Below are 25735 nucleotides of genomic sequence, written 5' to 3'. Positions count from 1 at the left end.
ACAAACTAGTATCTGGAGGCAATTGTGGTTATGATTGAAATCAGTAGCACGTACAGTAAAGTGGTTTGTCATATTGCTTTGTTCAGATTATTATTGGTGCATTATGTGCATTGTTGGTTTATTTATATAGGGCTATATTCTCCCATAAGTCCAAAAAACCACACAGCAGTGCTGTTTCTGGCTGTGCGCTATTCTCCTCCTGGACTTAAGTCAGTCGCTGCACGCCTTCATCCCAGTTACGCACTGTGGGTGGAGCCTCCCAGAAATGTGGATGTTCCATTGAAATCTGCCTTTACGAGCTTCTAACCCTGGAATAAGTGCAGCGCCCCCATAAGGTGAAACATTATATTGCACTAGAAATATGGACGTAGTTACATTTGAAGCCACACAGACTCGTGAGTCGTGCAGCAGCAGCTGTGATCACTCAGCTGCTGCTGTGTGATGAATTAAAACTGTGACAGACAGACTTCTGTCCACGTTGGTCACAGTGATTCAACTATTTTCATACTATGTCCAACGTAAAGTCACAGTTTGATCCACTACAGAGTGAAACATGCTGTCATATGCAGATGAGGATGGAACACAAACTGTTCCCACACATATTTTATTGAGGCTCAGGTCACTTTAAACTATTTATATTTAAAACTGTGTATTATGGAAGTTAATAGTTGTGTTTCACTGTAAACATCCCTCTGTATTAAAGCAGGACGCTCTGTGGATACGTTATTACATCATATCTACAGCTGATGATGATGATGATCAAAGAGAGAGATTTTAACTGTGACTCAGACAAAATACGGCTGATCCTGCAATAATCTGATCAAATCAACCCGTTATATTGTTTATCAATGAAAGCGTTTCAAATTAAAAGTGAACTTTATCATTTTAACGGATTTCAATGACATTTACAAGCGTTGGTAAAACTCCATGTTCTGTGATTTCTAGACAGCTTAAGTCCAGACGGGAGAAAAGATAATAATAATAACGAAATGCATAACTCACGCCTTCTCGTTAAAACACATTTACATTTACAACATAAAACAGTAATTGAAACTATTTATCATAATACATTTTCATAATGATTTATGTTCATTAAAATTTTTATTTTTTCCTTGTTTATCACAGAGGCACATATGAACTGAAATTGTTATTTAATGTAATGAATCAGCTCTGTGCTGCACAGTATGTCAGTATTTATGCTTGTTTTATCATGTGAAATACTTATTTATAGATGTTCAGATTAACCAGGTGACCTCACAATGTCTCCCACAGTAAAACTTTCTTGCAGGTGCTACAAAGACTTACAGTTGCTTCCTGTTTATCCACAGACTGTTTAGTCTGCAAAACGTCACATTATTTGAATCCTACTCAGAAGGCTTTCAAACTGTGGTGAACTAGAAGAAAGCAGGCAGGACATTTTTCCAATACAGTCTTGTGTTTGTGTAACATTTTGTGATTGCAGTCTTTGCTTGACAGCATGGATGACTGAGGCGCTCCACGACAGTAAAAATCCAGTTTTGCTTGTCTGTTGAGCAATACCTGTTTTTTGTTCCACCACTGAAGAGTGAAGAGAGACGGAGAAGAATGTGCAGAGTGGCCGGGAGAAATGTGAGGTTTATGCTCGACACGTAGCACACATTAAGGCAGTAGTAGAGTCAGAGTTGACATGGTGAAATAAAAAGTCCTTTTGTGCTGCATTTTGACAGGATCAAGTCTATTATTGATTGATTGTGTTGATTATTGCACAGTAGCCTTGTTCTCCCTGAATTAGTCCTGCTGCAGGACGTACACGCATTGGTCAACAGACACGCGTATACATGCACACTCCCTGTGCTAACTGGCATGCTGCCACCCACAGGTGTGGCTTTAAGTTTGCTTTTAGTTTTCAATGTCAGACACAGCACCTATGATAAACACATCTGGTTCTAGAGAGGCACAGTCCTGCATGTGTTGGGGGTCTTGCTGATGCTTTTTGTAATGAAGTTACATTATGCTGAATGATGACATGGGTCTGATTCATGGGTGGGTGCTAAAACACCCCAGGATAACATTAGAACATTGTAAACTAGCTGCTTAAATCATAAACGATAAGTTAGCTCTAGAGTTTAAACTTAGAGCTGGTAGAGGCAAAAATCTTTTTTCTGATAAAGACATACATCAATAAATCAAAGATCATTTGCGGGAAAAAAGGTAAAAGGTTGAAATTGTCGCTGAAATGTTTGTTTTGATCACTTTCTTATCAAGATTTTTTGAAAGGGTTCACACCTTGCATTGTGGGATGTTTGCTCTTTTATTTGGTTTATTATACGCCATCATAACGAATGTGTCGAGAATAAAAGAAGTTGTTTTTTAAGATGTCACACTTGGTTCTCTGAATGGTTTGAATTATTAGAACTTATTTCATGTCTTCATGACTTTGATGCTTTAGACTAGGGATGCAACGGTATGAAAATTTCACACCACGTTTCAGTGACCAAAATTATCAGTTATCGTTATACCGCGATATTTTTAAAATGTCTTCAAAATGTTGAAAAAACACTGATAAATTTAAATAATTTCATCAAAATTTGTATTTAAATAGATTTGTTATATATTAAAGTCTTAACAATAACCTGAACAAAACACTGCAATGTTAACATTAACTATGTATTAAAAAACTGCAACATTAACAATAACCACAGAAAAATAAACATTATAGTAAAAAAAAGAATAAATAAAAAAAAGTCAAAACTGCAACAATGCAATAATGACCACAGTAAAAAAAAACAAACAAACATCAAAAAAAGTGCAGGTGTAATATCACATTAAGTAAACTTACCATGGTTACCATGGTAATTAAAACCTAAACGGTAACCTTCACTGTCGGAAATTTTTACATCCCTACTTTAGACCCACATTACATAAATCAATTTTGTCCTGTTTTGTTAAATATTAGAATATGAAATTTAATTAAAAGACTGTTATGTGGGGTGGAATTGTTAGCTAAAATGTCCAACCCTCCTCCTTTATCCGGGCTTGGGACTCTGTGACATCATCAACAAATGTCTTAACATTGAGCTGTTCTGCAAAGCTACATTTATGAAATAATTTATTAACGGTATCATTACAGTCCAAACAAATCCGACGTTGCACACCCTTGAACCAAGCAGCAGCCATGTTGAAACTCGCAGCTAAGGGTGACGACATTAGATCGTTAAGGATTACAACATGACGACGATCTCCCAAATCACGGAGATCGTAGAACGTCTGTAGTTCACATTTTAACCCATGCAGTGCCGTGTCTGTCATATGTCTGTGGTCCAAACACAGAACATCCAATGGTTTTTTTCTCTGTAAATCACACCATTTACTAGTCATCAGCGTTATAGACGCACAAAGAATTATTAAGCGCTTAAACAGTACGTAAAAATATATAGATATGAATATTGGTCCATATCACACAGGCCTAATGTAACCAAAGCAGTAACGTTTTATCTTGTAAAGGATATGATTGTCTAAACTGTGTGAAATGAGGCGTTCAAACACTGATTAAAGTATGATTTTATTAATATGAGTGTGTTACCTCAATAACTAATAGATATCACTGATATACTGTCTTGTTATGTAGCATGTGATGCTAATGCTAATGCTACACTACTTTAGTTAAACAAAGTAAAAAGACTGTAACTATAAGAACATGTCAGACCTTTAGTTTAATGTTAATTATACTTAGAACTAGTTTGATAAATTACCTTGTCTTAAATTATCTTTTATTCCTTCTTTTCCATTTATGGTGATTATTTTAAGTAGGTGAATTGGTTTGTTTTATTACTAAATAACTTTAAAATAGTCTAAATTATTGGAATGAAAAAGAATCATAATAAAATTGTGATTTTTATTTTACAAAGAAAAAATCATGATATGATATTTTTCCCATATCGTCCACCTCTATTATCAGCTCAGTCTGATTCTGATGTGCTGAGGTATTTGAGGAACACACACACACACACACACACACACACACACACAGATTCCTTGCTTTTATAGAGAGATAATGATACTACATTTTACAATCTGCAGTGTTGGACATACTTTGCATAATTTTTTGCTATTTTGTCAGTGACATGTTGCTGGTATTTGACATATTGCTCAGTCTCCCTTATCCATTACTAGGGATGTCGCGATACAACTTTTTAATTTCCTATATGATACCGATATTGCAGCCTTGTGTATTGGCCGATACCGATATTGATCCGATATCAGCATGAATCATACATACATTTTATTTTTTTCTTTCTCTCTTTGCTTTAATAAAATAATAATAATGGCTTATTTTGTCGTGTGGAATGTTACTCAAACAAAGAACAATAGTCAGCAACAGTAGGTATGAGAAAAACTAATCCATTTATTATTAACTAATTGGTTACATAAATTTTCACCTTCAATATAATATCTACAGTATTCTACAATTGAATAAAATAAATAAAAAATGAATTAAATAAGATAAATTGGAAAATCCGGAAATTTGAAGCCGACATCCGATATTTGTTTTCAGGCTAATACGAGACCAATATCGAAAATGGATCTGACCATAAATACCAGCATGTCATCTTTAAGATATGCAGCAGTTAATGTATATTCCTGTGAAACATCCCAGAATCTCATCAGCTCAAAGTGAAATTAGACTGGTAATTATTTTATTCAGGAAGCATGGATGACTGATGAGTTACCTGGAATAGCGTAATGAAGAACATAATAACATAATGAATACATGACATATCTATCTATAAATAGACTTGATTATGAGAAACAAGGTGCAGATGTGGAGAAAAGTGAATGATTAAAGAGTGAATTTTAAGTTCCTCACAAGGACAAATACACTGACATACACAGGTTGCTATGGTGAGGCCTATGGAGAGCAAACAATGAGATAACAGGCTTTTACACACTTTCTAGAAATGGAAAATTTGTGGTCATCCTTTCCATTAGCTTCGTTTTCTATATTTACAGAGCTGAAGATGTGACTTTAAAGACTCACTTTGTACTTTGCTTAAATTAAGCAGTTTTAAATTGTGGCAAAAAAAGAGAAAATAAACAACCTTTGACTGTTTGAATTAGAACATTTTGATTTGTTATTTGACTCAAATTCCAATGGCACAGTGGGTGTTTTTTAATCCTAGTTCCAATCTTTGTCACATGGTCAAAAATCTTCAGTGCTACTTTATCGTAGTTCTGATTTCAAGGTAATATCTAAGGAATTTAAAAAAAAGCATGTGGAAAAACTTCATGCCAAACCGTGATTCTTCATTAAATTGAAAATGTCTTTGGTTGAAAGCTTGTCTCAGTACTTTTTTTAAAAGTATTTCAAGGTATTTTTTTTTTTTTGGTTTCAAAAGAGAAATGGCTCAATATTATTGTCAAAGACAATGCCTTAAAGCTGATATCCAGAGTTTCTGAGAAATCTATGTTTATATATGACTCGTTTGAACTTCATAAAAGTACCTTGTTAGACTTTTACTATGATCTACTGCTGGTGGTCATTCCTTCGTCCTGTAGACCCCTATACAAATAGAAACAATCGCCGACTGCGCACAGCCAATAGGCTTTGACTCCCTGTGTTTGAGACTGTCAATCAAAGTGAATGAGGAACTGTGCACGGAAACAAGGCCGCGTCACAACACCAAACAGGTAAATACGATTTTGGCTCTTGCCTCACCCATAGACCTATATCAATGCAGAAAACCAGAGGCGTGGCTTCTGGTAGATTGGGAGAGGCAGTGGGAGGAAGTGGAGCTGTTTAGGGCGGGACATCGAGACGTTTCTCAGAAACTCCAGATATCAGCTTTAATATCTGAACCAGGTGTAACTTTTCAGCTTTATCTTTGCTAATGGATCAGAGCATTGGGTCGGTGTGTTCACTCACAGCTGTGATTTGCTTTGCAGTGTGTCTCGGTACAGACATGAAGCTGGATCTCCCCTCCAGCCTAGAAAATCACTACGAGACCCTGAGACTGCTCTACACCGGATGCCAGGTTGTCCATGGTAACCTGGAGATTACACACCTCCATGGGAACCTAGACCTTTCCTTTCTACAGGTATCTAATCAAATAAAGGACTTTTTAAAATGAGAGATGTAGAACAACACCAACCCTAACCCCCCCTTCACCTTCTCTACTTTACCAGGGGATCGTAGAGGTGCAGGGTTATGTACTTGTTGCCCATGTTTCAGTAAGTCTGTTGCCTTTGGATAACCTTCGGATCATAAGAGGAAGTCAGCTGTACAATTCCAGCTATGCGCTGGCCGTGCTGGATAATACGCAGGCCAACCAGGGCCTCCGGACTCTTCGACTCCGTAGCCTCACAGGTCAGATAATAGTAGTTAGTTAATAGAGGGGTTTTCTTTGGACACCCTCTGACCTGCACGGCCTTCGCTTGGGAATGTATGACGGAAACTTAAATCATGATAATTGCTGGATGAGTTGATGTGTGCGTTACGTGTTCCTCAGCATTAGTTTGTGTGTTTTCCCCCTGCAGAGATTCTCCTGGGTGGAGTTTATATTTGGGGGAATCCACAGCTGTGTTTTCCAGACCCCCAGAACATTGTTTGGAGGGACACTTTGGACGAACACAACAATGATGACGAGCTGCATCGACTGCAGCCTCAGGCTCCTAATTGTATGTAACTTATTTCAAACTTTAAACTGTCATTGTTTAGGTATCATAATAATAATAATAAAAATAAACATTGATTATGATAAAGTGACAGAGAACTAATAATAATAATAATAATAATCTTTGTATATCTTGAGGATCAGTTTTTTGTGCTTTAGGTCCAAGTTGTTCTTCTGTTTGTGGTAAAAGCTGTTGGGGAGAAACGGCACAGGACTGTCAAACATGTGAGTCTACAGCTCATCATGTGCTAAGTCATTATTATGTTATGTCTTCATGTATCTAAATGTGTTGATCCCTTTGTTCAAAGTGACCAGTACTAAATGTGCTTCTGGCTGCCGGCGATGTAAAGGCCATCTGCCTAATGACTGCTGTCACACACAATGTGCTGCTGGATGCACAGGACCTAAAGACTCTGACTGTCTGGTAAATCACACACATGCTGCATCTCATATTTGTCATGGTACTTCTGTTATTCTGGTGACCAATCTTTGGCATCTATGGTACCTTGTTTCTCCTTCATCAGGCTTGTCGTCACTTTAATGACAGCGGCGTGTGTAAAGAAAACTGTCCTCCACCAAACACATACGACCCGGTCGCTTTTCAGACCAAACTAAACCCCGACAAAACATTTAACTTTGGAGCCACATGTGTTAAGACCTGCCCATGTGAGGATCTTATTTAGAAAAAAACATTTTTAGCCGTGCTATTTTTTTAAGCTTTTTGTCAAAACGATCAACTTCTGTGCAGATAATTATCTTGCGATGGATGTGGCCTGCACTTTGGTTTGCCCCCGAGCCAACCAGGAAGTGATTGTCACCAACCCTGATGGAGTTGAGATGCAGAAATGTGAGAAGTGTGAAGGAGACTGTCCCAAAGGTAGGAGCTGAAATTACTGTCACACAGCATACACACACTGTGGCTCACCTTTGGTTACTGTACATGATTTAAAATATGAATGCACCACAAGAATTAAGAACATTTTCCTTTCAGTTATCAACCCTAACCCACAAATTAAATGTCATGTATCAACAGCTATAATGTGATCACTATAGTGTCAGATGTCATGATGAAACTTAGCGGTTTTCTAGTGTTCAAGCAGAAAAATGCACCACGTCACAAACATCCCAGTGTGTTTCAGTGTGACAGTGTGTTCAGTGTTCTTCATGCCCTCACAGTGAGTAGTGCAGCATTGTAAATCAACTGACTAGAGCTTTCTTCTTAAACCAGTTACAGTTTTATGACCTCTAAAAGATGAAGCTGTTCATTGGCCAAAGGTCTTCAGCTCAGCGAGCAACTGGTCCACAATTTATTTCTTTGATTTTACTGTGAAATTTAGATTTTAATGGGAAATCAGCTGATGTCAATAAATAATGCTATAAAAGACCCTTTTATGATTTGCTGTTGTCTTTTTTTTTTTAGGGGAGGTTTTTGTCAACATAGCCAGTACATCTACTATAGTCAAAGTACACCGTGGACATGTGACTGGTCCATTGCTTATCTAATTTTAATTAGATTCTGGTTTGGTTGAGCAGGGTATTAAGTTTGAGATGCAGGAAATTAACTCTAATTTACTTATTTTTACATATTGGTGGACTGTGGGAGGAAATCAGATGACATAGAAAAAACATGCATAAAAAAATAAGATCTTGCAATCTCCAAAGGTTGGGGTTAGGGTCTAGTAATGTTAGGGTTAGGGTCTAGTAATGTTAGGGTTAGGGTCTAGTAATGTTAGGGTTAGGGTCTAGTAATGTTAGGGTTAGGGTCTAGTAATGTTAGGGTTAGGGTCTAGTAATGTTAGGGTTAGGGTCTAGTAATGTTAGGGTTAGGGTCTAGTAATGTTAGGGTTAGGGTCTAGTAATGTTAGGGTTAGGGTCTAGTAATGTTAGGGTTAGGGTCTAGTAATGTTAGGGTTAGGGTTAGGGTCTAGTAATGTTAGGGTTAGGGTCTAGTAATGTTAGGGTTAGGGTCTAGTAATGTTAGGGTTAGGGTTAGGGTCTAGTAATGTTAGGGTTAGGGTTAGGGTCTAGTAATGTTGGGGTTAGGGTCTAGTAATGTTATTGTAATGTTTAGTCAAGTACAGAAACAACCTCAAATTCAGAGTGAAAATGGTAATTTCACAACAGGTAGATCAACAGTTGTTTACGTGATTTCCGAGGCTGTCTTCTGTGGTGCATTCTGCACATACATGAAGACACTGGTACAGTACACCTGATTAAGGGTTTGGCCACATGTTCCAATGTGTGCTGTCACAAGTGCAAAGTGCACTGATCTGTTTCTGCTGCAGCTTGTTGTTTTTAATCTGAGCTTGTTTTCCAAATTGTAATGGGGACACTTTAAATAAATCCACTTTAAGATTTGATGTGACCAGTGTTCTTGTAATAAATTAGCTACATTCCTATTAGTAACATTAATGAATATGTTGTTGTGCAAACTGCTCAATTATTACTGAATATTTATTCCTTGTTTCCTGTTGTCTTTGTGTATTTTAATACAGTGTGTTCAGGTTTGGGTATGGACAACCTTGGTGTTATGGGCAACTCCAGTGTCACCATGGTAACACCCTCTAATGTGAAGCAGTTTGACCAATGTAAAAATATTTTTGGTAGTTTGGCCTTCCTCCCTGAGAGTTTCACAAGGTGAGTCACATGGTTGACTAAAGAACTCATAATGTTAGTTATTAAACTTTATTTCTAAAGCAAATATTGCAGATGAAATCAAAGATTTCAATCTTTCATGTAGAAAATCAATGTGTTTTGAGTTTTTCAAAGCTTGCATGTAGTGGAAATAAAAATAATATTAATGATAATATTTCTGCAGTAGAAAATGAACCTTAGCTTGATTAGTCAATGATTTTTTAAAAACATATCAAATTACTAAATGTAATTTGTGTATGTGGTCTGTGTTCATAACATATACTCAAGATCAGGTTTCAAGTCTGGATTATCTTGACTTTTAAAAACATATTTTTTAACAATAAATCTGAAAACAAAAGCATTAAGTTAATAAACAAGCCTGTTTAAACACAAATATAAAGTAGTCATATCTTCTTAGTGCTGATAAGAGAGGAGGTGTAAAGAGTACATTATAATCTGTGATATGGTATTTCACTGGCTTGTATTTGACACCACTTGAATTATTTTATTTGGTGTTGTAGAAAACTACCTATTCACAAGCCAAGCTTTTGTAAAACCTCTGTTTATCCTCCAGGGATCCTGTCACCAACACATCAGGGTTAACTGTGGAGGACCTGCAAGTCTTTAAAAACCTAGAAGAGATTACAGGTTCCAACACTTTGATTTCATTTGTGATACAATGGCATAATTTACAATCTAAGAAGAAGAAGTGCAGACTTTAAGTGTTTCTATTGTGCAGGTTATTTGTACATTGATGCCTGGCCAGAGGAGTTAATGGACGTCAGTGTGTTTGAGAACCTGAAGGTGATCAGAGGACGGATGCTGTACAAGTAAGAATTATTAGATAATATTGATGGTTTATTTTTGTTTTATTTACTTCTAGGTAAACAATGCATACAACAAGGGTTTTTTAATTAAATAAATGAAGTCACATTAAATATTAAATATTGTTTCTGGTTCACTTTCACTGTCAAAAGTTGATCAATAGCCAAACCTGAAGCTCTGACCTGTCGCCAGCTTTAACTATGTCACAGTGTGCCAGTGTTTAACACTCCCCAAGTCTTTTGTGATAATATCTGCTGCATGTTTTCTTTAAATTGTGTTTTTTAGTTGCATCAGCAACAAAACATTTCATTCTTACACACACATCCAGGTGCAGAGTCTATATAGATATTCTCATCTGATGTGGCTTTTTGTCAGATATAATTTGGACTGTGAACAAGTGAAAAACTTTAGTGATGCTTCATCATGTCCTTGTTTGTTGGTTTTTGGTTAGGGGGGTGTTTTCGCTGGCTATCCAGAATCTACACATCAAGTCTCTGGGTCTGCGTTCTCTGCGTAGTGTGAGTGGTGGTTTGGTTTTGCTGTACAACAACTCCCAGTTATGCTACACCAGTTCACTGCCATGGGACAGTCTCCTCCATCCCACCCAGGGGCCCCATCGCATCGTCACAAAAAACAAGGATCATCTAATCTGTGGTAGGTGTGGGCACCTTAGATTGATATTAATATTAAATCAAATTATAGATGTGTTAAGGTCTAAAATTCCTGTACAAATAAATATACTGTATATATTTCCAGCACATTCAAACCTAAAAATGGTTAATGAATACATGAAAATGACTCGATGTCATATTCACAGTGTGCATCATGGAGTGTCTGTGTGTATTTTTAGAGGAGGAGGGGCTTGTGTGTCACCCACTGTGTGAAGGGGGCTGCTGGGGCCCAGGACCAAGCCAATGTGTGTCCTGCAAATTTGTCAAGCGTGGCATCGAGTGTGTGGACGAGTGTGACGTCTATCAGGGGTAAGAATGTCACACTGGCATGGCCACTTCATATCAATAGCACGCTGACGGAAAACACTCTCAGTTTAGTCCCAGTGCTTCACAAACTTTGTCTACTGTGCCTCCCTTTGGAGAATTAAAAACTCTCAGCCCCCCCACCCCCAATTGTGGCAAAATTTCCATTTTTTGAGAAAAATAAAAATTTTGACTATTCCCCTTCAAAATCTCATGAAAATAAATAAAACCATAACCTTTGAAAACCAGTTGTTTTCAAAATGAAGGGCGCACCCCCTAGATGGGGCATGACGGGGGGGTAGGGTGCACAAGAATGGCCTTGCTGAACCTTGAGCATTAAAAATAGAATTTTTTTTTCTTCTTTGCATTTTATTATTAAGGAACTTTATTACTTTTTGAAAACATGTGATTTCTGACTCAAAGAGCTTATTGGCTGATATTTTATGGAATATATTAGTGCGTGTGTGGATCGCTTTGTTAGTGTTATTGTATGCAATTCATTTATTTCCTCAGTTAATATGAAATTATTTTTAAAAAAAAGAAAAAGCACATGAAAAGCAAAAATTTCTCCAATAGTGTTTTTACTTCTGCTGAATCTTCTTTATTTTATGTCTGATAATGAGTTACATGAAGTTATATAAATATATCTCTGATTTCACTGGATCAAGCTGATGATTTAATATTTCAGGATATTTTGGTGTAATAATCACAGTAGTTACATTACTGTCTAATGGGACCAGCTTCATCTAGTGAACAAGTGAAATATTTAAAAATATTGCGTTTCACAAGTTGGGACTACGGTGGCTGGGAAGTGTCAGGTGAATGCATTTACAGAAACCAACACAAATGCAAACAGGTCACAACGGAAGTGTTTCTGACGGATGGTATTACAGACGGACGTGTATTATGATATGATAGCCTGATATGAAAAATATAAGAGTATCCTAATCAACTTTCACTTACTTTCATACGTGTTTCGATGTCTGTTCTTCTCTGTTCTGGTGGGTTAAAAACATCCACCCGAAACGTGTCCGTCTGTAATACCGTCCGTCAGAAACACTTCCATTGTGGCCTGTTTGCATTTGTGTTCGTTTCTGTAAATACATTCACCTCACACTTCCCAGCCACCGTAACAGATGAATAGTGACGTTAGCTTAATGCTAACATTTATTTCACACGACGTGTTAAATCTGACCATAAACAGTAAGACGTGTACTTTTTACTTTATGAAGTGGTTAGCTTTAGCTCTTAGCCCAGTCCGTGTGTCGGTGAGTAAGCTTTAGTTGAGTTTCCAGTTCATAATTGTTGCTGCAGGTACATCTCTGTCATCGTCTTTGTAGAACTTTGTTGGATGGTTGTCTGGTCTTAACCAAGCAGTGGTCCATGATCTGTCGTTGTACGGCAGCTTCAGGTAGCTGTGCCGACGAGCAGCACTGCTGTTTGTGTGTAAGGGGCGATGGTGGCGGAGCTTCCGTGAACAGAGAATAGAGGGTTTTCACTGACGTCACTTTCTGGGCAGTCACCCAGATCCGCGGCCATGTTGGAGGTAAGCGGATGTTGACACTACATGTTGGAGGCTTGTAGAGGTGTTCTCAGCGATGGATAAATCACAGAAAAGCTCCTCAAAATGCGTTATAGATACATAGGCATACAGGGAAGGACTTGGTCTGCAGGAAAGGGCACGATATTTGGAAAAGATACGTTTATTGGTGGTGCAGATCCATACGAGTCGGCTTAATTATCTTGGATCAATGAGGACCTGGAGAGTCTTCCGTCTATTATGTATCCTGATATCATCAACTACCTGGATTTCATCAAGCCCTTACACAGCGGAAGACCTTAAATCTTATAGAAGTTTGGAGGTCGGCTGCAGCAACTGATATACTGTGCATCAGCAGATAACTCAGTCAGTTAACAATTTCACAGTGAACCTGCAGCGTAGTTACTATAAAATAGTATACGACCACCAGGCAATCCTAGATTCAGGCAAATCAAACAGTTATAGTCCGTTAGATGCGACTACTCTGGACCTCGAGCCTCGGAATGCTACATCCAGCGGCCTACAAAGTAGCGGTGCTTCGCACCAGCCGTGTCCGCCAGTGGAGGAGACGTAAGCGGGGTGATCAGGAGCAGGACCGGGGCTAGCATCCAAGCTAAAAGCTAATCCTCAGACAATGCTTCTTCCTTCCATCCTGTGTTCTAATGTCTGCTCCCTGTAGAACAGTGTTTGCATATACACCAATAACAACTGGTGCAACAACGGTGAGCTAGTCTCATGTCACTGCTCTCCTGATGTAGAAACACTGACTATAAAATGCAGACATTGTTCTTCCCTGATTTGTTATGACTTTTGGCAGTCTATAAAACTCCACGTTTTTCACGGTTTGACCGATTAGTACAGCCAAAAACACAGCAATAGTTTGTTATCTCCAAAATGGTAACTTTCGGGTTGATGACGCGGTAGATGACGCGACATGAAAACCATTGATAATAAGTTGTTGACAAAATACTTGGAAGCAATTTTGTCCCGTGGAACAAGGTTTTTAGGGGCATTCTTGGCTAAATTGTGGGACAAATGGCCCGCGGCACTCACTAATTTGCGACATTGGAATTTATCATTTGTATTGTGGGATGACATACAGTAAACGTACTGGAAAGAAAATTTTTGACGATTGCACATTCTTAAGGCTGGGTTGATTAGAGCCACTAAAGATGTTGGAGTGAATGAATGGTTTAGCCCTGTGACAAAGTACATGATACAGCATTTAGTAAAAAAAAAATCCATATTTTAAGCAAATAATGTAGAAAATTAACTATATCTGTCACATGTAAAAGAAAAGTAAAGTATCAAGAGACTCTTCTTTCACAGTAATCGGTAAAATGCAACGTTGCCACTTCTCAGACAAAATGGCACAATTTTAAAACATAAACTGGAACAAGCAGCACATTGATGCTTTATTAGTGTGCCAGTATAATTAAATAATCAAAACCTAAAATAAAGATGTCTGTGTATTTCCCTGCCCTGTAAAGAAGTTTGTACCTTCCCAAGAATATTGTGGTTACATCATATCTCATCACATACACTGAGTTTTGACCCATCCTGGCCTTTGGTGGCACAGGGAGCAACAGATCCTCTGCAGCCGGGGCCTCTTTCTCAAAATGTCTCCCCCTTCCTGACTCAGGTGCTTTAGATAAACACATCCCTACTGATGCTACACTGTGTTGTGAGATGTGCTTGTATTTCAGCTCTGTGCAGGAATACGCAGATGGATCCGTGTGTGTTGCGTGTCACGCTGAATGCAAACCTCTTAATGGCTCCGCCTCCTGCCATGGCCCAGTAAGTCGTGTGGGTGGAATTAAATGCAACAAAATCCAACCAGTTCATCTAACAAATTCAATAACCAAATCAGATTGCTCTGAATTATCCAATCAGACAGTGAGCATAGATTATTTTTTTATTGGAAATAATAAGTTTGGGTAATTGTGGCCCCCACTCTGACCACTTCCTCTGTGGGATATCGAGCAACGCCCTGAACCCTGAAATACTTTATGGATGCTGCATATTGGCTGCCCACTACTTCTCACATATATGTATCTCCTGTGAGATACATTTAATGAATATTGACGGAAAGTGTTCGTGACGAATAAAGAAAAGGAAATCTTTATAAGTTTTTTCATTTTTATTATTGTTTATTACATTTGGTATAATTCAAGTTAATCAATAATATAATTTTTTATGTTTTGTATTACTTGATATGCTCTTTTATCAATCACGTCAATAGTTTCTATTATTAATATAATGGAAAATGAAATTCTGTCTCCTTTTAAATTTGTCTGTTTTTAATATTTTATAGCGATTCACTTTTATACTGATGAACTGTTATACTGATTAATTCTTATTCTTAGAGTACCTTATGTTGTTTTTAGTGATGATTGCGTTTGTTTAGTTGGAATATTTGAAGTGTAGCTGAATGTTGTTGGGAGGGGCATGTGTGTGCAATGACAATAAAAAGATTATATTCTAAAACACTGGAATAACTAAAATAACAAACTGTCTTCATTTTGTTTTCTTTTTGCAATATTGATAAAAACTTTTGTTTTTAGGGTGCAGAGCATTGCACCGAGTGCCGCAACTTCCAGGATGGGGAGTTTTGCGTCGACCACTGTCCGAGCGGTGTGAAGGAAGATCAGCAAACGGTTTGGAAGTACAGCAACGCCACCAGGCACTGTCTGCCCTGCAACACCAACTGTACACTGTCGTAAGTGGAGCACACACACATGCACAATTACTGAACACATGTACAGAGTGAAAAAATCACACTTCATTCTTTATTTTTTCCAATTCAGCTGCACTGTGATGGATGAACGAGGCTGTCCTATTGACAACAGGACAGGGTGGGCAACAGTCCATAATTATGTAGCTTTATTTTTTACTCATCCAGTTTGACCTTTCATTATTTTGGCTTCTCTCTCTCTTTTCTTTTTTTCTTTAGACCAGGAACCACGATCGCTGCTGCGGTGGCCGGCGTTGTGCTGTTCCTCATCCTGCTGGCCCTGCTGGTGTTTTACCTGCGAAGACAGAACAAGTTGAAGAGGAAGGAGACGATGAGGAGGATCCTGCAGGAGCATGAAGTGAGTGCTTAGAATGATAGAAACGGGGTTTGATTAATGATGTTTTTAGCTCTCACACATACACTAATTCCTTCATGAGTTCAGCTGGTGGAACCTTTGACACCGAGTGGGGCGTCGCCCAATCAAGCAAAAATGCGGATCTTGAAGGAGACAGAGTTAAAAAAGCTACGTGTTCTCGGTGCTGGTGCATTTGGTACGGTCTATAAGGTTGGTGTAAATGTGCACATATTGATTTTTATAATCATTCACAACACTGAGGCTCATGATTTATTCAGTTATGGGTTTGATCATTTTTTTTAGGGGGTATGGGCTCCAGATGGAGAGAATGTGAAAATCCCAGTGGCCATCAAAGTGTTAAGAGAAAACACCTCGCCAAAGGCTAATAAAGAAATCCTTGATGTAAGTATGCTACACAATCAAATTAAGCTGAACATAACGATATTAATACCTGTATGTTTGTTGGAAGATTGTGACCTTCCCATGATTCATTGTAATTGGAGGAATTTATATCTAGTTTTTCATTAGCTTTGCAAACAGTAATTACATCAATAGGTGGAGGTTTAAATTGTGACATTTCTTTTCTAAACAAGAAACCAGACTTATTAGAGGAAACATGCTAACACACAGAAAGGATCTCTTGTCCATCTCATCAAAGAACCCCAGGGCGCGGTTTTACAAAAGTAATCAACTCGGATTCTGGATGTTTTCAAAACAAAAAATTGATCATGCAATCTGATTATATCACATAATCAAATCTTGGTTTTAATCCAGATCAAACCTTTAGTTTGAGTTTTTCAGATTTTAACCCTAACCCGATGCTGATTTGAAAAACCTGACTCAAAAGTAAAAAGGATTTCAAAAACCGGATCAATTTTATTCGTATTAAACCTGTTGAATAACCGGGCTCAGAACCTTCTTTCTATGAAGCGCTAGCATTACTCAGCTGCTTAGCATTTGGTGAACAGGACCAAAGTCTCTCTCAACACTTCATTGTCTTACTTGTTTCTTTCCCAGGAGGCCTATGTGATGGCGGGCGTGGCCAGTCCGTATGTGTGTCGCCTCCTGGGGATCTGTCTGACCTCCACTGTGCAGCTGGTCACTCAGCTCATGCCCTACGGCTGCCTGCTCGACTATGTCCGAGAGAACAAGGACCACATTGGCTCGCAGTACCTTCTTAACTGGTGTGTCCAGATTGCCAAGGTACACAAAGATCACTTCTCCCTTTTATATTGGTAATGAATTCAGTCTTTGGCTGACCTGTCTCTGTGTGTCTCTATTTAGGGGATGAGTTATTTGGAGGAAGTGCGGTTGGTCCATCGAGATTTAGCGGCCCGCAATGTTCTTGTAAAGAACCCAAATCATGTGAAAATCACTGACTTTGGTCTGGCACGACTGCTCGATATTGATGAGACTGTGTATCATGCAGATGGAGGAAAGGTAAGATGGGTGAAGTCGTTCTAGTGCCTAGGTTTACAAAGTGGGGTACATTAATTGTTATAGGGGTTACGTGAGTAAAATTTAAAATTAGAAACTAGATTATAAGCAGTCAGAAGCCTCAATGCATTGCCACAAATTACATATTGGCCTATAGAGGACTACCCATGGTGAGAGAGAAACACTCTAATTAGAAAAGCACAAATATGATGAGAGCATGAGAAAATATGATACACAAGAGGGTTATGTTTAACCCTAACCCATAAATGTTATACTATCTGGCAAACTTTATAACTTGTATAGACAAAATGGAAGCTAAAGATACTGTAAATGAGATGATAATCCCACCACTTTTTGGGTAACATTTATTTCGTTGTTCACAGAGTTTTTTTTTTAATTCTTTTTTAGTGAGTGTATGCATGTGTCTATTGTGTATGTGTTTGTGTACAAACACATATTTATTCTGTAAATCTCATATACCTTCTATAATTTTTCCTTTCACAACATGTTTGAACTTCTGTTATTGTTGTTTATTGTTTATCAAACATTGAGAGAATAGCTCAGCTGGAGCTATGGGGTGGGGGAGGGGCATGTTTCACTGTTTTTAATTGAAAAATCATTGATGTTTATGTTTTTGTTTGTATGTATAATAAAAGTAACAATAAAAAAGTCCTTGACAAAAAAATATGACGAGAGCTACATTGTTTTTTGCTAGCAAAACATGCTATCAATGTATGTATGGGGTATGGGACTGTGAAAAGTTTAGGAACCACTGCTGTAGTTCAATTTGGTTTTTTATATGATTATATTCTTTATTTAAAGGTGCCGATTAAATGGATGGCTCTGGAGTCTATTCTTCACAGAAAATTCACCCATCAGAGCGACGTCTGGAGCTACGGTTGGTAGTGCAGTTTTTTTTTTTTTGGTGTTTTTGCACTTTTCAAGTTTAACTTCAGGGTTTTAGCTGTTAGCGCTTGTGTTTGAGGTTGTGTTATTTTAGTAGTAAAGCTGTTTTAATCTCTGGTTCAGGAGTCACCGTTTGGGAGCTGATGACCTTTGGTTCCAAACCCTACGACACAATTCCAGCGAGGGAGATCCCGGAGGTGTTGGAAGGCGGGGAGCGTCTTCCACAGCCCCTCATCTGCACCATTGACGTCTACATGATAATGGTCAAATGTCAGTAGTTTGTCACTTCAGCAGTGGCTTTACTTAGTATTCCTGTGACAAGTTGTACATTTACTTGTCTGGTAAATATATAAACTGTGCAGGATTGTTTTTCTTAATTTTTTTTTATCCCACTGATAAAATCTTTGGTTTAGATGTTTACTCTGGGGATGTGAGCAAATACAAGGTTTTTCTATGATAAATATGAAATGTAAAAACTACATGATTGACAAACTTTGTGTTAATATTTTGGGGACAGGTTGGATGATTGATCCAGACAGTCGCCCAAAGTTTAAAGATCTAGTCAATGATTTTAGTGCAATGGCCAGAGATCCACCGCGCTACGTCGTCATTCAGGTATGTGCACGGTTTACATCTGAGCGCCTTCATTCACAGTAAAAAAAAAAAGAATAAAGTTTGTCCCATTAACACTTTGTTGTTGTTCTTTGATCGTTTGCAGAACGATGAGCAAATGAGTATGTGCTCTCCAGTGGACAGCAGGTTCTATCGGATGCTGCTGGAGGAGGGAGACAATCTGGGGGAAATTATGGACGCTGAGGAGTATCTGGTGCCTCAGCCAAATCTCTTTCCCAGAACTAAAGGGGAGGAGCCTCAGGCTAATGGTCCGTCCAGGCACCAGTCCTACAGAGTGAGTGGGAGAGCTACATTCTGGGTTGGGGTCAATCATAATTGTAATTGCGTAATTGATAATTAATTATAATTATGATATAATTATAATTGTAATTTGAATTGAATTTTTTAATTGACCCTAACCCTGGCCACATTGTTATTGATAGAATGTGTTGCATTGTCAAAGTTTGATGATGATGTAGTTTATTTTGAAACGTGTAATGGCTATAAAATGTTTGTTTTTTCTCTCTCTCTTTAGCAGAGCAGAGACCAAGGCTTAGACACTGAGCCCTCCACCATGGGGGGTCCTCAGAGCATGTACTCCTCCCTCAACACATTGGGCCACAGCCAGTACCCTACCCTACCACTGGGAGCCAGCACTTCTAACGGCCTGTGGAACCAGTACCCAACGCTGGCTCGAAGCCCTTCAGCCGGGGGTCAGTCGGACTCTGTCTTTTTTGACGGGCCTTCAGACTGGATGTCAATACCACCAGCCAGTCCCGGACGCTACTGTAAAGACCCCACCTACCCCAACGGGAGCCAAGAAGACCTGGAGACGGACGGGCCCAATGGCTTTCATCATCCTCCTCATTACCTTCATCACTCACTGCCAAGGCGGAACAACGGCCACAATCACAATCATGTCCTGCCAGGTGAGTGGATGATTGTGTTCACAGTCTAGAGAGAGAAATTCAAATCTTGTTTTTATAAACTTTCTGTCCTGTCTATGTCAGAGTACGTCAATCAGGAGATTCAGGATCTGAGGCCGGGAATCCCTGAGCGTCCCACCACGCTGCCTCGAAAAGGCTCCAGAATAGACAGACGTCTGTTTAACGGCCTGAACTCTGGTCACAGTGTGGAAAACCCAGCGTACCTGGTCCCTGTGAGCTCTGCGTCAAACGCCCCGGCCTTTGACAACCCGTACTATCTGGACCTGATGCCTAAAACCAAGCCCACGGATGGCCATGCAGTTGTGGAAAACGACGAGGGACTTACAAGACACCTGAACGGGTTTGTGACCCCCACTGCAGAAAATCCTGAGTACCTGGGACTAATGGACAGTTGGACTGGCCACACCTGAGGAGAATGAGTCAGAGTTCGAATAGATAAGTCGAGGTGTGGGTTTGGAAACGGGAACTTTTTAGAGGTTGTTTCTGAAACATCACCTTTATAATCTGCTTTTTACTGCATCATCTCTTCACAGTGAAGCCTTTTGTTTTTCTGGGTTGAGATCTGACCTCTTCATAACAATCTGTGATTTATTGGTGCCAAAAGGATCTTTTTTTCAAAACCTAGACGACTTAAGGATAAAGATGACCCAAACATCATCACAGTACCAAGAATTTCTCCTCATCACAGACAATGGACGGATGCAAACTATGTTTCTAAGTTCAAATTTTAATTTGTTTGCTGATGTGTCCCCAATACATGAAGGTTTTCAACATGTCCTTCACTTTCCTCACGCGTCTGGATTTTACTGCTCTAACTGTGTTGAACGGAGAAAAATTGGAACTTTCAGATCTACTTTGACAAAATGAGACATGACGCGTATAGAGGACGGCGTTTAGTATTCTGGTCACTTTCTCCCAGACCTGATGGGAGTCTTCAGTTCTCTCAAAGGCGTTTTGTTGTGGACCGAAAAGGCCCTGCGGCCCATCTGGCCGGTCGACTCTTTCACTAGAAGAAAGGCTTCCTGTGTGGACAAAACAGAGCCATTGTACTGCAAGGATGCATGTGGTCATTAGTGTCTGTGGCTGCAGCTTCTTTATGGTACGAAGTCTCCTTTATTAGTTACAAGCAGACATTTTTAGGCTGCAGGAATAATAACATTTATATATTGCTTTTGTAAAGGCACGATTAATAGGTTTTTAGGCTAAAACAAACTATCAGGGAATGTCCTTTATTTTTTGTAGGAACTTGTTTTAATCATGTAGAATGCACTACAGGTTGATATATTGAGTGTACTTTGTGGGTTTGTGTTGTTTTTGTGTAAAAGAAGGCGCTTCCAGCTCATTGTTTTCCATTAGAAGTGAAGAATGTTTATGATTATCATGTGAGTGTTGATTAAAGTTCACAGAAAGCAGCGACAAGCAAGAGATTTATCCGACACTAAAGCTAGCCGTGATCCTGACGACTCGCACTTAACTCTGTCTGGGTGCACTGTCCCAGTCCGTGCACTGTCCCAGTCCGTGCACTGCCTGAATTCCACACACTGAGACACACACAGTTAATATTCAACAGTACTTTTTCAAGGCGTTGTTTTTTTTTTCATGTTAACTGGCAGCTGGCTGGGGGAGGTCAAAACTGACTCAATGTTGCCATTGTCAGAACGTCCATGCTCTTCAACTCACTCACACATCCCCAACATCATCCCAGCTGCCTGTGGGGGTCTGACAGGAGGGGCTTCACACTCCGACTGTAAACCATATACTTTCTGAAAAGAAGATTTTCTTATTACCACTAAATCCAAGGCATTATGTAACTAGTCTACTACTGAGTGTTATTAATAAGCAGCTTAAGGTTCATGTAAAGTCTCCATAATGTATGTATAGTGTGAGATTATTTTTACTGTACACATTGTTACCATTTAGAGTCCATTTAGTTTTTTCATGCAAAGGTTCTCAGATGGGTTTTTGAAGGCATTAACTTAAAAATAAAAAAAATAAAAGCATCAACATGGAATCACATCACAATAGTTTGATCTTAGTAAGTTATAATGGGAATATGACCAGGCTTTTCATCCCTAAATTGTCTATTGTTTTAAGTGTAAAAAGTCACAATGTTTCATTTTTGTAATATACAAACTATTTTTTTTTTTTAAAGACTCTTTGTTATAAAGAATATTTAAATTCTCCACAAAATATCGTTACTGGAAGAGAAGGTTTTCTGTAGACCAAAGTTCTATTGGTTTACTATTGTTTATTGTGCAGTCTGTGCTATTAAGGACAACCGAGTTCTCTGAGTTTTTATTATTATTATTATTATTATAGAGACTCTGTTTTCCCTCCTGTAGTTTTTGATTAGAATTGGCAATAGTGAAATAATTGATTGCTTCTATTGTTAGCACTGTAATGGACTGGCGACCTGACAAAAGTGTCCTTAATGATCTAATTCAGATATTTGACCATAAACCTATGGTGTGAAGTATTTAATGCATAACTTTTAATAATTGTTCACAACATTGAACAGCCCTAAATATAATGGATTATCTAGAGTTGAAGGTGAAATGAAAAATGTGGCCCCCTCTGCTGGAGAAGTGTCTGTTTTGTTTCTTTGCTATAATGTTAAAAAAAAAAACCCTAATTTGAGCACATTTGAAAAATCTTGATTTTTCTCTGAATGTATTTTTCCTGGTTGTTCTGAAATGAGAGCATAACTCCAATGCACAATCATGGACGATGTCCTGGTGATGATCGGCTGTCCTTTAGTAAAACTGCCTTGTTCTTTGCTTTTATTATTATTTTTTTTAAAAAAAAATGTATTCGTACCAAACTGTGCTGAACCAGCTGACTGTTCCACACCTATGAGTAAATGTTGGACTTTAGGTTCATTTAATAAGCTTTGCATAGAAATGTCTCACGGTTCAGCCTGTGCATAAAGAGAAAAAACAGAATGAAAAGGTAAGAGTTTGCTGAAGATTTTGTCTTTTACTTTTTAAATAAAAGGGAACTTTTGTACTTTTTAAGTTTAGTATTTTGCAGGTGTGTGTTTTTGTCATGGTACATATAAAACTATTGTGTACTGGGAATTAAATCCATCCTCTTTCTTGATGATCAGTATGTCCAAACATAAAATTGTATTTCATACATTTATGAACACTTTTTTAAAAATCCATTTGGTGGTTAATTTGAAAAGCCATTTTGACTATAGCAGCTTTTTTGTGGGAGCGAATGCATACAAACATTTTTCATGAAGAAACTGTTTTTTTTTTTCAAACTTATTTTTTTTATGTGTTATTAAAAAGCCTTCATCCTTTGACTCTCTTCTACGCTTTTAATGAGTCTTTTTTTTTATTTTTGTATTAATTGGAATTTTTTCATTTCTATGAATAAGGTAAAAAAAAAGTTGTGACACACTTTAATGTATTATTTACACCAGCATGTTTTATTTATTTCCTCTTTAGTTAAAATGTAAAGTTTTAATCGAAAGGTAAGTGTGGAGGTAAATTTGTGTCATTATTCAATCTGAAAATAAGTTTCCTCAAAGTTTTTTCAGTGAAAAACCAAAACACCTTTTTCAAAGTAAAGTTTATTTAGGATTTTTTTTTTTTTTTTTTTTTTTTTGATTGAATAATAAAAACACTTATGCCCTATCCATAATATCTATATCTATACTTCTATCTATCTCTAAAATCTGTGTGTGTGTGCGCGTGCGTGCGTGTGTGTGTGTTATTTATTCTCTTTGTCTCCTTGTTCATTTCTTTGTGTCCCAGGACACCATTAACCATCCTGATGGATCAATTTAGTCCAGGAGGAGGAGGAGTGGAAGCATCTATTTCCAGAGGTTGCAGATGTTGTGCACTGGGCGACTTACCCTGTGATGTCATCTCATGCTCCTCCTCCTATAGATGTCCTCCTCCATCGTTAACAGAGCTCCAAGTAAGAATCACTGAAACAAATGGTGCCAATGTGGGCAACATCACAGCATACATTGTTCATCCATTAAGAACAGACAGACCCTTCCTCATGCTTCTACTGTATATGACTCTGTTGTTATAAACACAGTTTTTAATGCATTTATTTAGATATTTTTATCCAGTCCTTATGTGGCATTGGAATATCACCCAGTTTGGTTTCTTTGACAGACCATAGCTGTGGTGTTTAGTTTTTTGGAGGTTTGGGGGTTGAACATGTTTGGGCCTTCAGTAAACAACTTAGCAAATGTCTCAGCTCCATGTCATTTGATCAGCTTTGAGCTTCTGTATGTACATAGACTGTTCACATCACTAATGATTAGTCACATATATGCTTTGGTTTTTGGGTGACAGTCTCTTGAAAAATTACTATTAACTATTTTCAGTGTCCCATAACTAAATGTGGGACTGTAAGAAAAAAATCTGATCTCTTTTAATTTATAGTATAAAGATTAATCTTTTTTGGGATCCAAAACAATTTTTCTTTATACAACTTCTTCATTTTTATTTTCCAACTTTGGAGCTATTTCACCACTCACTATAGAAGGTTTTCACAGCACGTCATCACCACATAATCAAACTGGAAGTGGCCATATTGGAGGTACTCAGCAGGTAAACAAAGCAGATCCCGAGCGTGGAACGTGGAAGAAAATGGTGAATTATTGCCGTGTTTTTGGCTGGACCAATCGGTCAGACCGTAAAAAACATTTGGAGATTTATAGACGCCAAAAGATATAACAAATCAGGGAGAACAATGTCAAAAGTTATCAGAGGGAAGGAGGCGCTTGTGGCTAAACCAGAATCTACGAGGCAAAAATCTGGACAACGTCCACATTTGTTTGGCCCATTTTTTGTCAGATAAGTGAATTGTTGATAGTTTAACTAAGTTTCTTGTGTGATAATAAGAATATAATTTATATTAAGCTACTGCATCTGGCATTATTGATATTTATATACATATAAAGTACCAAACGTGGCCCAGGTGTAACATAATTGGGCCAGTTCTGGCTGAAATATGGCAAGTTAGCATCAACAATTCTGGATATGAGCCCAAACTGGCCCACATTTAAAGTGCCAAACATGGCCCACTTATCTTATATATAAACATATTTGGGCCAGTTCTGGCTGAATTGTGGCAAGTTAGCATCCACTAATCTTAATATGAGCCTAAAGTGGCCCACATACCCACTGAGCAAGCAACGTCTATGGACGTCTAAGACGTCGGCCAGTCCAGGCCATAATCTGGACGTCTTAGGGTTAGGAAAGGGAGGTAGGGTGGGGGTTCGGATTGGAAAGGTAGGTTTAGGTAAGGGTTAGGGTTAGGTTTTGGGAGGGGCAGTTAGGGTTAGGAAAGGGGGTGGGGTTAGGTTAGGTTATAGGGAAAGGAATAGGGTTTTAAAATTAGGGAGGAGAAGGGGGTCAGGGGGTTCCAGAGGTAATTTGGGAGAGGAAATGTAAAACCACATATAATATAAAAACACACAATAATTCATCATCAAAGCATATTAGGGAGGGAAACATGTTCCCCTCCCCTAGTTCCTCTCCCATAGTCCTGTTTTTGTTTGGTTGGTGTCCCCCGCGCCCATCTCTCCCTATTAATATTTGTTAAAGTGAAGAATATATAAATATTTAAAATTTTGATGCTAAGAATTTTTAAATTTTTTTTTAAATAACACGCTAAAAAAAATTTTTAGTGAAGTAACTAATAAATATTCTAACATTTAAATTGGTTAAAACTGGCTCCTCCCCGAAATCAAACTTAACTAAGAATATATAATATTAAGAAATTTTTCCTAAAACCGTAGGAGGAAGGGGCGGTGGTCCTGGGGTGGGTATCAAAGGTGGAAGCGGGTAAAATTTCATTTAAGTTAAAACAGTTAAAAAACCACTATACAAATGTAATAAAAGGTCAACCAATTAAAAGGCAGTTCAAGAAATATATACAAATACATACAAATAAATTAAATAAAAGGTCAACCAGATAAAAAGCACATGCAAGTCCTGTTCCACCAAAGAAGTTATTTTAAAATTTTAAAATTGCCCACCCCGGGGAGAAGCGCCTCTGTCCCGGTATATCAAAATGCATTAAAACAACTTTAAGAAAAATATAAATAAATAAATAAAATATAAGTGCTATTTGTTGTATTAAAAGAATGAGA

At 38.1% G+C, this 25735-nt stretch overlaps 1 protein-coding gene across 2 annotated transcripts in view; it reads left to right on the top strand.

Annotated features, from left to right (window-relative positions):
• Positions 1-22719, top strand: part of erbb2 (erb-b2 receptor tyrosine kinase 2) — a 29204-nt gene extending 6485 nt beyond the window's left edge. The window contains exons 2-27 of one of the 2 annotated variants that reach the window (XM_028475773.1): positions 5923-6074; positions 6163-6343; positions 6514-6654; positions 6810-6875; positions 6959-7074; positions 7175-7316; positions 7399-7527; positions 9146-9287; positions 9859-9932; positions 10024-10114; positions 10561-10763; positions 10960-11089; positions 14330-14420; positions 15188-15342; positions 15431-15478; positions 15577-15715; positions 15800-15922; positions 16016-16114; positions 16730-16915; positions 16997-17152; positions 17972-18047; positions 18179-18325; positions 18573-18670; positions 18774-18962; positions 19206-19596; positions 19678-22719. In XM_028475773.1, coding sequence (XP_028331574.1) covers positions 5923-6074; positions 6163-6343; positions 6514-6654; positions 6810-6875; positions 6959-7074; positions 7175-7316; positions 7399-7527; positions 9146-9287; positions 9859-9932; positions 10024-10114; positions 10561-10763; positions 10960-11089; positions 14330-14420; positions 15188-15342; positions 15431-15478; positions 15577-15715; positions 15800-15922; positions 16016-16114; positions 16730-16915; positions 16997-17152; positions 17972-18047; positions 18179-18325; positions 18573-18670; positions 18774-18962; positions 19206-19596; positions 19678-20024 — 3812 coding nt within the window. In that variant the 3' untranslated portion in view covers positions 20025-22719. Of the gene's footprint in view, positions 1-5922; positions 6075-6162; positions 6344-6513; positions 6655-6809; positions 6876-6958; positions 7075-7174; positions 7317-7398; positions 7528-9145; positions 9288-9858; positions 9933-10023; positions 10115-10560; positions 10764-10959; positions 11090-14329; positions 14421-15187; positions 15343-15430; positions 15479-15576; positions 15716-15799; positions 15923-16015; positions 16115-16729; positions 16916-16996; positions 17153-17971; positions 18048-18178; positions 18326-18572; positions 18671-18773; positions 18963-19202; positions 19597-19677 lie in introns of both variants that reach the window. The other variant, XM_028475772.1, reaches the window with a different exon arrangement.
• The last annotated feature ends 3016 nt before the right edge of the window (positions 22720-25735 follow it).

Source organism: Gouania willdenowi, chromosome 19, assembly GCF_900634775.1.
Source record: "Gouania willdenowi chromosome 19, fGouWil2.1, whole genome shotgun sequence".
Lineage (NCBI taxonomy): Eukaryota > Metazoa > Chordata > Actinopteri > Blenniiformes > Gobiesocidae > Gouania > Gouania willdenowi.
The sequence above is the reverse complement of the archived record's forward strand: the minus strand, read 5'-3'. Positions and strand labels throughout refer to the sequence as shown.